At 41.6% G+C, this 13,844-nt stretch overlaps 1 protein-coding gene across 1 annotated transcript in view; it reads left to right on the top strand.

Moving 5' to 3' along the window:
* Positions 1-10,896, top strand: part of GPD2 (glycerol-3-phosphate dehydrogenase 2) — a 212,070-nt gene extending 201,174 nt beyond the window's left edge. Inside the window, exons 13-16 of the mRNA XM_004703929.2 lie at positions 2,650-2,762; positions 2,863-2,941; positions 3,128-3,226; positions 7,533-10,896. Of these exons, the coding sequence (XP_004703986.1) occupies positions 2,650-2,762; positions 2,863-2,941; positions 3,128-3,226; positions 7,533-7,658 (417 nt within the window). The 3' untranslated portion in view covers positions 7,659-10,896. The remainder of the gene's footprint in view (positions 1-2,649; positions 2,763-2,862; positions 2,942-3,127; positions 3,227-7,532) is intronic.
* Positions 10,897-13,844: the final 2,948 nt, after the last annotated feature.

The following is a 13,844-nucleotide window of genomic DNA, read 5'->3' as shown; positions in this document are numbered from 1 at the left end:
GACCCTTTAATACAGTTCCTCATGTTGTGGTGATACCCCCTCCCCCCCACCAAACATAAAATTATTTTCATTGCTACTTCATAACTGTAATTTAGCTACTGTTAAGAATCCGGTGACCCCTGTGAAAGGGGCATTCGACCTCCAAAGGGGTCGTCACCCACAGGTTGAGAACCGCCGCGCTATAGGAAACTTTGGATTTCTTTATGAGGTAGTTTTATTACCATTTCATTTTCAGGGAAATTTTCTGGTTATTTTTGGTTAGTTGCTGGAGGCATCTTATTCTGCTCCTTTAGGGGACTTAATATTGTTTGTTGTCTTCATGGCATGAAGGTGTTATTATATTTATTTAATGTATGTTTGTTGCCTGTGTCCTAATTTTTAGTTTTGTTTTCCTTTGATGTACCTGGGCTGGCTGACCACTAGCCTGCCACACTGGGGCACCGGAGGTTGGTGTGTGGGCATCAGTTTCTGTTCATCAGTCATTCAAGGCGGCTAAGTTGGGCAGGTGTTGGCCACCATCTGTCATTGGTCGTGGGGTGCAGGAGCAGGCAGTAACACCCTGGGGTGGCCACAGACTCATGCTGGATTGGAGGAAGGGGGTTGAGTGGTGTGCTGGTTTGTGTTCCTTGCCTGGCAAGAAGAAAGGGAAGGGAGCATCTCATGGTGTACCTGAGGTCCTGTTACCCCTGCCTCTTTCCAGGTAAGGCAGAGGGTAAGGAGTGCTGAAAAGCATGCATGTGGTTTTGTACGACCACCTCCCTTAGGGCAGGCACAGGTGCACTTGTGCAGTCGTTTCACTTGCCTGACTCATGGAGATACAGGTGGCAGGTGGAAGTGTACATAGTAACATTGAGTGGTGAGGAGGGAATGTGCTTGCTATGTGATCTCCAGTTAGGCATGATGGCCTGGGTTTAAGATCCTCTGCTGGTTCTGATCAAGTGGGATGGGTCAGTGTGAGTGTGCCAGGTTAGCTAGCAAATATGAGTTCCGGGACCCTTGTCATCTGCTGTAGACAGCAGTCAAGACTGGCCTCTGACCTGATGTGCAAAAGGAGAAGGGACCCTAGGGTCTGGTTGGATGAGAGAACTTCCTCCATGTGCACTTGACTTATCTCAGAGATGAAGGACTGCCACGCATGGGTGAATCTAGCACTAGATTCAGGCTCGCTCACTTCACTGTGGATACCCCAACCCAAAAAAGCCAAACCCACTGCCCCTGAATCAGTTCCGAGTCACAGTGACCCTCGGTTTCCAAGCCTGTAGATCTTTACAGGAGCAGACAGCTTCATCTTTTCACATGGCTGCACTGTGACGGGCTTGAACTGCCAACCTTGCAATTAGCTGAATGCTTACCCAGTGCCAGCAGGGCTCCTTCTGGCTCCACTTTGTATGCTTTCCTTCCTTAACACGATCCCCTTTCCTTGCTTCTTTCTGGGAGCACCTATACAGTTTCTCTGTTGTGGGAAGGCTATGAAGTTGCCTCCCGGTGTTCCTTTCCTGGGGTTGTACTGCCTTTGTCTGAAGATGACTATGCTGAGCCAGGAAGGATGGCTGAGCCCCCTTTTCCATGTTACTCCTTGGTCTCTGTGTGTTCAGCTTGATTCTTTACCCTTCCTGAGTGTTGTTCATGGTTTCAGGATTGTGATTTGCAACATTTTCACTTGGTGTATTAGGTTGAGTTGACTAGAGAAACAAATTCTATGGCATATATGCATGAGAGAACTTTATATCCAAAAGTAATTGTATATTAAGAAAACATCCCAACCCAGTCCAGGTCAAGTCTATAAGTCTGATATTAGCCCATAAGTCTGGTACTAGTCCATAAATCCCTCTTCAGACTCATGTTGCACATACAATGATGCAAAATGCAGGAAGACCACAGGCCAGTGGGTGCAAAGTCTTGTGGATCCAGTGGCAGTGGGAGCATCTCCACGGCTCTCGCAAATCTCAGCACATAGCTTGGCATGACTTGTCGACAGGAGGGTGAAAGTAGACATGGGGTGGGGTTGGGGGTGACTGGCCTCCAGTGAGCCATTTATCTCAGTCACCCTCCAGTCAAACCGCAACCCGATTGACAGGCTAACCTCCACCCACAAGTTCCTACAGGAGCCATGTTGGCACACAAAAAAACTGTCATACTTGGTATTTCAAGTCTTTGCTGTAAGTGAACAATATGATATGTTTCACTAATCCACCATCCTGGCTTCTCCCTCCCACCTGTTCTTTTTTGTTTTTGTTTTTAATCATTTTATTGGGTGCTCTTACAGGTATTATACTAATCCATAATTCAATTGGATTAAGCATGATTATACAATTACTGCTACCATCATTTTTCAGAATATTTTCTTTCTTGAACTCTTTGGTATGAGCTCCCCTTTATCCCCCACCCCACCCTTTTCCCCAAGAACCCTGATTATTATATATTATTATATTATTATTATTTGGCATATCTTCCGCTATCCATTGTATATATTCACCTACAATTCTGTTATTCGTTCCCCTCAGTGAGGTTATACAGTAATCGCTATGGATTTCCTCTTCCCTCCCCACCCCCTCTTTCCTGTACCCTCAGGGAATCATTGTTCCCATTACTATTTCTGAAGGGTTTTCTTTCCATAAATCTTTTGAACTTTATGTGTCTATATTATAGGAAGAACTTCAAACAGCTAAGAAGTTTCTATATTATGAAATGGGCTATAAATCTCGATCAGAACAACTAACAGATCGCTCTGAAATTAACCTATTGCCTTCAGACATCGACAGGTACTTGCAATATGTTTTAGTGTCCCCCCCCCCCCCCCCCACCGCCCCACTTATGCTCCTATATAAGTATGTTTTCCTATTAATCAATGTTGTATTCCAGGTACAAGAAGCGATTTCATAAATTTGATGCAGATCAAAAAGGCTTTATTACCATAGTTGATGTGCAGCGTGTTTTAGAGGTAATAATTGTTATTATTATTTGTTGTTTAATATTAGTCTTAAATATCAGAATAGTGTCAAGATTATATTACATACTTTTCCTCACTTAATACTTTCCTTAAGTATTGTTTTTATTTTCAAAGGTTGATAAAAGAATATGTTTAATTTTTAATCAGTGATCATGGTTCTCCTTTGCTTTCCATTAGAGTATACATGTTCAAATGGATGAAAATACACTACATGAAATTCTGAATGAAGTAGATTTGAATAAAAATGGACAAGTTGAACTCAATGAATTCTTGCAGGTGAGTTGTGATAAGCACACACATACCACACTTGTTTCCTGTTGTCTTTTGGTTGTCATTACAATAAATGGACATTCAAGTGCCATTTCTTAAATTCGCACATTTGTCACTTCATTCAGAGAAAAGAAGGCTTTAAGCCAGCAAAGGTCAGTATGTCTGTACTCAGGGATAATGCTCTACTTCCTATGTTTTCCCTTTTTCCCCCTTTGCTTTTTATAAGAAACATTCCATTTTGTTGGACAATTTAGATTAAGCTTAAGCTAATTATGGTCGAAAAGGCTAAATTAGAAGCATGGTTTTAAAAGAAATATACCATAGACTACCACTGTTGGCAATTTTCTACCCAATTTCAAAAGAGGCAGCATAATATTTCTAGTGGGGAAGGTAATCTTTTTGTTGTAGATTTATTTGAGAATCTAATTATTAGATTCTTTCATTGTAAACAACTTTAAAAGCCAAAGAAAGTATAGTGTAGCATTGGGTTTTCTACTGCTGTCTAGTCGATTCCAACTCACAGTGGTCCTACAGGACAGGGTGAAACTGTTCCAAAACATTTCAGATATTGGACGTATAACACATGCCACCACCAGGGCTCCTTATTCTGGGGTTGCAACCCAAGCCAACCCAACCCAACTCAACCCAACCCAACCCACTGCCATCAGGTCAGTTCCAACTCAGAGCAACCCACAAAGGCTTCCCATGGATGTTAACCGTTTAGGAGCAGGTGGCTGCCTCTTGTACTGAGAGCAAATTTAGTGGGTTTGAACTGCCCAGCTTTCAGTTAGCAGTCTAATGCATACCCAACAGCACTGCGGTTGAGACTATAATTTAGACATTTTTATTTCCAGGTTTCACCTTATTCAAAGATCAATTTAAAACTCTTTGTACTATTTAATTTCAAATTGTAAGTGATCCCTAATTCTTTTTAAAATGTCCTTAAAAGCAAGAAAACACACACCATGCATGACTCTGGTCAAAGGAAAGATGCACTGGTTACCACGTAGCCCGGTGTTTTTCAGTAGTGCCTCTTGGGCAGGTATTTCAAATGAGTGCCAGTTTGCTTGCCCATGGCAATGATGAATGCTGAACATGCAATAAATTAATGTTGGGGATTTTGGTCAATGTCAGCCCTCTCTTCACTGTGTCAAGTTAAACAAACAAGATCAAGGCGAAGGAAATGGTAATTGTCTCTCTGGAGATGAGCTGCGGATGAGGGCATCGTTGAATCTAACAGCAGAACATTTCCACAGGTTGTGGCCAGCATTACAAAAAGAATGTTTGGTTCTTGAGCTTGCTGTTTAACTAAATGCACATTTTATTTATTTATTTTTTCCCATCCCCCTAAATGCACATTTTAAATTCAGTTTTAAATTCAAGCAAGAGAATTAGAAATCCTATAATACGTGTGTGTGTCTAGTTTTCTGGAGAATATTTTATTGTTTGTCTTGGGAATTTAGAAAACTTTCCTTCAGCGAAATGGCTGTGGTTCATTTCAGGTGTGTTAGAAATAAACAAGGTCTTTAGTGTTGAAAGACTTGGGGTTTTAGAAACAGCGAGAATACAATTGTGTAACTGAGTATAGTGAGGAGTGTATAGTAAGGCTTCTAAATGCAGGCCAGATGAGGCTTTTGCTCAGGTAGAACTCCACGGCCCTGGAAGCCCACAGCAGTCAGTCTTCTCTGTCCTATATGGCTGCCGAGTCGGAACTTATGTAATAGCAGTGAGAGAACCATGTGGCTGGGTTTTGAGTGTTGTTTGCCATCGAGGCAGTTCTATCCCATAGTGATCCTATGAACAACAAAGCACTGCCCGATCCGGCGCCGTCCTTACATTTTTCCCTGTGCCTGAGCCCATTGCTACAGCTTGTGTAGGTCTGGTAGACTACAGAAACAAATGTATAGACACGGGCATGTGTAGAAGCAAGAGCTTTATATAAAAGAGTAATTGTATACTAAGAAAACATCCCAGCCTAGTCCAGATCAAGTCCAATATTAGCCCATATGTCCGATACCAATCTATAAACTCCTCTTCTGACTCATGAAACACATGCAATGATGCCACTTAAAGGACAATCACAGGCCAGTGGGTGGAATGCCTTGTGGATCCAGTAGCATTGGAAGCATCTCAGTGCTGGCAGGGGTCTCCATGTGGCTCTTTCAGGTCCAGGGCTCTAGCAGAGTTTGAGCCGCAGGTCTTGTCCACAGGAATGTCTTGCAGGGAGTAAGCATGTATCCCACCTCCAGTGAGCTATTGATTGCCTTAGTGCCTCCAAATGAGGTCATCAAGCTGCGACCTGATTGATAAGCTAAACCCCACCCCTTCATTCTTAAGTCTCAGATTGACAACAGGCTATGTAACTACCACACAGCCATTGTGTCAGTCCATCTCCTCTTTTTGGCTGTTGTTCCTCCACTTTACCAAGCCTGATATCCTTCTTCAGGGACTTGTCTCTCCTGATGGCTTGTCCAAAGTACATAAGACGGCTCACCATCCTTGTCTCTAAGTTATTTGTTTTTAAGTCTAATAGAGTTATACACATAGAAAATAATAAGCTAGTTGCAGGTTTTTGTACTTGTTTATAATTGGGTTTTCTTTGCCCATTCTATCCCTGTTCTTACCAAGTAAAATGCAAAGAATGTAATTTTTAACTTAAAATATGTTGTCTGTATTTCTTATGTATAGATTCACACCCAAAGCTATTTTTTTGATTTCCGGATAATTTTTATGTTAACGAAAACTGAGATTTTAGAGGTTGGGACATCACATACTGTTTATAACAAAAGAAAAAAAAGCTCAAGTTCTCTAAATTCAGTTAGTCTTGATCAACTTTGAAGGTCATCATGGCACCCGAGGTAAAAGAGTAAAATAAAGGCTGCTATCTTTAGTTGTAATTGGGTTAAACATTGGGCTGCTACCCACGAGGTCCACAGTTTGAAACCACTACCAGCTCCTGGGGAGAAAGAGGAGGCTTTCTACTCCTCTCAAGATTTACAATCTGGGAAACCCAGAAGGACATTTCTACCTTGGCCTGTAGGGTCTCTGTAAGTTGACTTTCATTTCAGTGGCAGTGAGTTTGTTGGTGGATTTTTAAAATTGTTCTTTAGATATCAGCATTGCTTCTCATGAGATCCTCTTTTGTTAGATGTTAAGTATGTTTTCATTGGGAGGGGTAATAAAATAGTTTCCTTTTCTTAAGACTTAAGAGCTTATGCTTGTCTGTTAAACATCTTTTAGAATATAGATTTGGTTTTTCAGAATTCCTCATGGAAGAATTCCACAGATATCTCATAGCTGCAGAACATGTACTTTAAAGGTGGGCTTTCTTGGCACTTCTGCAGAAAGAGCCCATCTCTGATCAGCAGTAGCTTGTGAAACCGCTTCTAATCAGGTCATGAGGTTCTGATTTGGCCCTTTGGCAAATACCTCTAACTCTGTCTCAGAGCCATTTTTAAATGTATCTCTTTGAACTGAAAACTCTAACCCTTAAGCATATTTTGAAAATGTTTTATGTACACTCTTCTGATCGTTAAATCAGTTATTTCCCAATAAATAAATACATTTTAAAAGATTGCCGGAAAAGAAAAACAAATCAAAGCAAAAAACCACATGCATCAGCTTGGAAAGGACAATTAGAAAAAAAATTCCCCACGCTCATACTTGCAGAGTGCCTTCCAGATTAAAGGCCTTGGCCCGTTGACTGCATGTAATTTTAAAACGAATTCAGATTTTATCCATTGGATAAAAATGAATGAACTAAAATCTGGGCTGTGGAGTGCTTTTAATTCTTAAGGTAGATCTCTGGGTCCATTTTCAAGAACTTTAATGTAAATTACTTTAAAAAGTCTTAAAGGAATTTGTGGGTTTAGGATATTTGAAGTTGTCAAGTTACAGTAATATATATTCAAAAAGAGGGGTAGATAAATATCGGTCATGATTCGTCTCCACTCAATCCCAGAGATATGCTTTTTTAAGATTTTAAAATGAAATGAAAGATCCAATATTTGAACGAAAGCCAAAACCGGATCCCTAGATTTGCTTTTTAAAGGCCTGACTTGCTAGATATGTGTCCTTGGGTTTTTGTTATGCAGCAATGGTGAGAGTCCCTCCTCCCCCTTCTCCTCTCCCCACTTGGAACCATTCAGACCTGTAGTCTTCCTATTAGAGCTCAAGCCCCTGCCCTGGTTTTTGACGGAGCACCAAGGACCTCCAGCTACTGCAGTGGTGACCATTAAAGTGCCCTTCCCGCCCCCCACAAAGAGCATAAGCAATCCTGCCTTGCAACTCATTTGCCTGTTTTCTCTTTAAGCTGATGAGTGCAGTTCAGAAAGGAAGCGTGTCTGGAAGCCGATTGGCTATTCTCATGAAGACGGCGGAAGAGAACCTGGACGGCCGAGCCCTGATCCCTGTGGACCGTAGTTGTGGAGGCTTGTGAGTCTGAGCCCTGGGCCTCAGCCAGGGTATCACCACGCAACAAGCACAGATGACCGAACACCACGCCACGAGTGGCCCTGGATAGCTGCCTTTTTTTTTTTTTTTTAAACACTGGGGATCATTCCAAAGCTTTAGAACGCTGGTGTACACCCTTTATTTGTATTTGCCATCCGATCTATTTTTTTTTAAAGTGCATCTTTAAAATTTTGTTTTCCCTCACTGCACACTGATTTCATATTTTGCATCCATCTTGTGACCCCTTAGACTGGGCATACTTAATCACTTGCTCTGAATCTGGTCTAGAACCAGGTTGTTTGGGCAGACATTGGAAGCAGAAGGCGGGATGATTTTATTCACAAATCTCTGGACGTCAAGCTTTGTAGGTAGTACCTGTTCTTAACAGAAGTGGAGTGGTGAGTGGTCCCGATTGAAATGATAATGTTTCTGAAGAGCCCTTGGCCCCTTCTCCTGCCAGCTCATCTACTTTCCTCATCAAAACGATGTTGCACAATTTTATATCTAGAGTGTGACTCGCTCAACTGGGAAAGGAAGAAAAAGTTTAGCTCTGGCTGCAGGAGCAGGTCACGAAGAGAATTCTGAAAGCTTCCAGAACCACACACAGATGACAAGGACAGCACTGCTGGGGGTTACGATGATCATTCCATCTCAGCAGTCCACCCGCTTCTCCAAGCCACTTCTGATTTTCTTAGGCTGTTATTTTTTGCCAGGAGCATCCTTGCTTTTAACAAGCAGCCTCCCAGCCGGCAGGTTGGATGTGATGGCTTGAAACTGTTTCTCCAATCTTGATAGTACGGGAAGTTTAAGGGTTAAGAAAAGGGGCTTATATATCTACCTATATGATGGTACCATTTCAATCCCCAAATTCAGGCTTCAGGACACATGATTATTGCCAAACATAGAGTATTTTGGTCAATTTATTGCTTCATGTTTTAGGACTCTGCCCCCTCCCTCCTCGCCAAAAAAAATACACCATAAGAAAGGATATAAAAATGTTTTAGTTGGTTTTATTTGTAATTTTCTACCAAAAGGCACAACACTACATTATTCAAGGTCATAGTGGTTGCTTAAAGTTTTTTTCCCTCTACCCTGAATGGAAAACCTTAATCAACTACAAATAGAAATAAAACAACCCAACATACAGATACATATTCTCTCTCTTTCACTGTGTTTCTGTCCCTGTCTCTCTCTCTCTCTCTCCCTCTCTCTCTCACACACATACAGCAATTTGCATTGAATTTCATAAGTAGTAAATTGAAGTTAAAAGCCCAGTTTGGGAAGTTTTGCTACATTTTGGAGGCATTTTAACTACAGTCATGAATATTCATTGTGCTTCCTCTTGTGAAGTTACCTTCCACATGTGTGTTCTTCAGATTAGGTTCTGTATACCACAGGAAATGTACCCCTTCATTTCATATTCTCATTGCTCCAGGTCTCGTTTTTTCAATGAGTACATATACAACACTTTTGTGCTGTTATATGTTGCAGACTATCTGTGTGCCTCACTCGAGTGGGCAATGAACCTGTTACATTGTAAACCCTGGAAGTTCACCTAGCTGAGCCCGTACCCTCATCCCTCGGGGAAACAACACAGTGAGTGAGTGGAGACACCGTCTTAACTCACGGTGCTTTTCTGTGAATGTTAGATAGCTGCCACGAGCAAGCGATGCTCCCAGGTGTCACTGTGAAGTGTTTCTTTCAAGGTGTGAATTTTTCACACTGGCCTTTAAAAAAAATAATACAATAAATGGAATTATTGTATTATATTGTATTGAATGAATGTAAGCGTGGTTTTGCAAGTTAGTGCTTTTCTATCAATATAATAAATGGCACCGTTTGGGATGCAGGTGGAAGAGCTGCTTACTAAAACATCCCAGAGGCTGTACCATAATCTTGTATATCTGTTCTCTCTCTCTCTCTTTCTCTCTCTCCTTCTAGTTAGATCAAGATAATGATGACTTGTGTCCTCTCTGGATCCATTCCAGTAGGGACGGCTCTTAGAGAACAAGCCAGCCCCCGGCAGATCTGTGTTTGTAAAACACGCCTTGCTGCTGCATGCTGTGCTGAGTGAAGCTCCTTTAAGGGCAAAGAAAAGCACATTTGTCTTCTTTTATGCATATCTGTGTTGGCCTAAAATCTGCTTAATTCTAGAGCATCTGGTCCTCCACCAATCCCAGAGTCTTGTCTTGGAAGTGAACTGGTTCCAAGGCTTTCCTGTGAATAAAGCATCCCGGCATATTAGTGTACGCTCCTAATTAACCCTTTACCACATCTTTACCTGATTTCAGAGGGAGCGAAAAGAAGTTGGAGAGGAATTCTATTCAAAACCTATTTGAAGCATAAAATGATGATTCCTCCGCCCCATTCATAGAAATGTGGTATGGGATGCAAGTGGGGTGTTTCTGGGATAGTCTTTTGACATGAAGTGATTTATTTCAAGGTCTGTTAGGGGATTCAGGTGAAGGAACTCCGATCTGTGGGAGACCGTTGGATACTCCTTTAAACAGCCTGCACCAGAGTCCTAATAATGGTGATGCTGCTGGATTATTTGTTAAGCCAGGATTGTCCGTCTCATATCCCTCATGCTGTTTGTAATAGTCTCCCTGGCAATCAGTTTATATGGAGGGTAACTTTAAGATTTCTACTGTGAATTGCATGCTCCCTGTTCTGCTTGAGTTTCTGGCTTTGTTTCTGTCTGTTTTACAAGAAGTAGCTTCCTTTTTTGTACAACAACATTTTTTCCTGACTTTACTAAATATCCTGCAAGGGTGACGATTGACTTTCCCCCCCCTCTTTCTTATGTATTTGTAACAAATTTTGGCATGTGAATGTAATAAATTGAAGTCCATGAAGCTATAACGTGCACTATTTTGCATTGCACCAGTCCTTTTTAAGGAATTATAAAAGCCCAACTGTGTTTGTAAAGAAAATCTAACGTAAGCCCAATACTGAGGCTTATGAAAAACACTGCATGTTTTCCTACATGGCACCTTTCTGTTTTGGTGTTGGGTTATTCTATATTGGCCCGTTAAATGCAAGGTTTGAGACTGGGCTGTCATTTTTATAACTCTTGGTGTTTTATTGCCATTATTTATTACTTTTGATATATAGAATGAGCTGCATGCATTTATAGAGCAATAAGCGGATGTATTTGATGTGCCTTGTTTTTAACGGAATAAGAACTGAAAGCATGAATCAATAAAGCTGATTAAAATGGTCCATTTGCTGGCATGTTGATGTTACCTGCAGTCAAAGAAATAACTCTGATTAGTGTTGAAGTTTTTTAGAAAGTTTGAAAATATTTTAACAAACTCTAAGCTTAATGGCACTTACATGTTAATTCTTTTAGCTTGGAGTTTTCTTATTTTGAACTCCAAAGTGGAATCTCTGCATAGACAGAGATGTAATTTTCTGAGACTGCCAGAATTATTTGTATTAATTTGTTGCTAGAGCCTTTAGGGCATGACTTCTGTATTTGTGCAATCCTATTCTAAAATTGCATTTGTCCTATTACAACTCTGTTGAATCCCCCTCCTCTTTTTTTTTGTCAACCACAGCCTTTCAGCCTAAGCGTTCCCAGGCATACTGATGAATTTTATCATAACTAAAATCAATAGAAATGAATGGGAAAGATTACATAATCCATTTTGATCATCTTACATGTCAAGTTAGTGCAGGGTTGCCAAGTGTTGATAAATGCTCTGACAGAAAAAATGCTATATATTTTCATTGTCAGTAAATCAGTAAAGCTGTTATCAGTTTTAACACAAATTTTATAATGCCCATGCTATTTTATAGGTTTTAATTCACACACACAGAGGGAGCAGATGCTCTGGTTGCGGTTTAGCCCGCCTGGCTGCACGTGCTTAAAGACACGGGAGCTTCTGAAGGTGCGTGGAAATGGGTCAGCATGCCCCGACGTGAGGGCTCCTAGACACGTTTCCAGCAACGAACCTGGAAAAATGACAAACAGCCCAAAGCAGCTTTCAGTGATCTAGCTTACCAAATTTTATAGCACTTTAAACATTTGTCGACATAAAATTTGTGAAAATGCATTGCCCCCAGATTTTGAAATGCACTAAATGCCTACTAACCGAAGGAAGGGCAGTATGATGGTAACACCCATGTTTTGCGATCTGTGTCAACGGGCGCGGCATTATCACTGGTGTCGGATTTCACCTGAGGACGTTTGACGTCTGAAGGAAGGAAACAACAGAAGTTCCACATTGATGCGACAGCCTCCTAATGAGAGAATTTCTATATAGGGGGGCGGAGATGATGAGCCTTTTGTGCCTGTACTTTATATCTTAGGCCTCTAATTAGCTACCTACTTGTGAAATAAACGCTCATATTATGATGGATGTGAGGAGGGATGATTCCAAAGATCGTCTTGTGGGTCCTGACTGGAAGAAGGTGTGGGGTGGGGGTGGAGGAGGGGGAGCATTTTTTTGTCTTTCCAGAATCAATCAACGTCCTTTGTGAAATCCTTAGCCTGGAAAAGCAAGGTTCAATTGATCTAAGTAAAATACCCTTTAGCGCAAGTATTATTAGAGCCATCTTCATCCTCCACATTTGGCAAGAACTGCATTGCCAACAAACTTTGCTCTGGGTTCCCAGCTGGAGTTTCCTGCTTTTCCATTGGGGGTTGCTTGCATGTAGGTGGCAAAGGAAGGTCAAGGTATCTTCCCTCCAGCTGAAGGCAATATGAAGCTGTGTTGCAGTGACCGACAGGAGGGATGAGAAGCTCGCTACCTGCCTGCCCTGGTGAGCGTGGCTTGTCCACGACCTTCGGAGCTCACCAGGCCCCGGCGGAGTGCCTGAAGCCCAGTCCTTGCGCACCCCTCTTGGGGGTAGGGCAGCCCCCATGGAGGCCTGCTCCATCTCCCTTCATCCTTGGCTGTTCTGCTCCCTCTCCTTTAGGTGGGCAGGTCAGGCCGTGGAGAAGTGTCTGACAAAGGAAGGAAGAGTTAAGGGGCACTTAGATTGAGGCTGCTTTTTCTTGGTCGTAGGATTTCTTGATTTGTTTCAACCTGGGAGTATGAAACTCGGACCAATGATTTTCCTGACTTTGTTTCTTAAATCCAGTTCAGACAGACCTGATTTTGCGTTAAAAGCTCCCTTTTTCTATCGGTTGGCAAATTTTCAAGGCCAGCAGCTCCACCACCATCACCGGTTTCTTCTGACCCTCCTTTAAGCTGTCTGAAGGTCGCCTCTGGGTGGCCACCTCCCTCCAAAGGTCTTGGGTATAGTTGCTTCGCTGCCCCTTTGAAACTTGTGGTTTGTTGCAATTTTTCTCCCCTCTGCTTAAACAAACATCAACTGTTTTTGTTTTTCGTCCCCATCATTAATTGATTTGCAGTTCATTTTTTATGCATACAGAGTTTTTCTTATCCAGGTGAAGAAGCTGTAAATCTTAGATCCATTGAAATGACAGTGAAAAATATTTCATTTCATCCCATGAATCATTTGCCATCCTTATTGCAGAAAAATGGCAAAATTATGGTGTACCATGTTTTCATAAATCCCCCACCCCCCACCCCACCCTTGCTTTAATTCCTTTCATTATTTGCTTGGAAAGATTGTAAGAGTCAGAATTCAAACGTTTGGGGTAAACAATTATGATTTTACAGCAGGCTCAGTAGAATCTCATCGCACATGAGTTCCTCTGGCACTATGAAGAATTCATGTACAAAATACATCATCTATTTTATGACTGAAAAACAGCCTGATATTAAAGCACCTTCGGTGATTTGCTATAGTATAGCAAGAGGGGAAGAGAGCCGACTTCCTTAAATAATGTATATAATTTTCATTGGGTTTCATATGTCAGAGCAGTCATTGATGTCCTGAAAGGTGTGTGCTTTGCACTCTGTGTTTGAACACTATTAAAAAATCATGGCATCTTCAAAAAAGGACGAATCACAGGTTTGCATTTCATCTATGACCTGGAATGAAATACCATGTGCAGGAAGCCTTCCCACCCCACCCCAGACCTTGTCCCTTAGGGATAATCTCAAAAATAAAGGACAAAAACATACTTAACCCCCAAAATATTTTTAAAACAACAATGCGGGCAGTTACTACAATGTTATGCTGTTCGGAAAGGGACAGGTTTAGCGACTGTCCTGCAGCAGGTCTTTTAATGGCCCCTGGCTCAGTTATTTAGAGA

This window comes from Echinops telfairi, unplaced genomic scaffold (genome assembly GCF_000313985.2).
Source record: "Echinops telfairi isolate 266 unplaced genomic scaffold, ASM31398v2 ScPeMD7_4;HRSCAF=17, whole genome shotgun sequence".
Taxonomy (NCBI): domain Eukaryota; kingdom Metazoa; phylum Chordata; class Mammalia; order Afrosoricida; family Tenrecidae; genus Echinops; species Echinops telfairi.
This window is presented reverse-complemented; position numbering and strand designations above follow the sequence as displayed.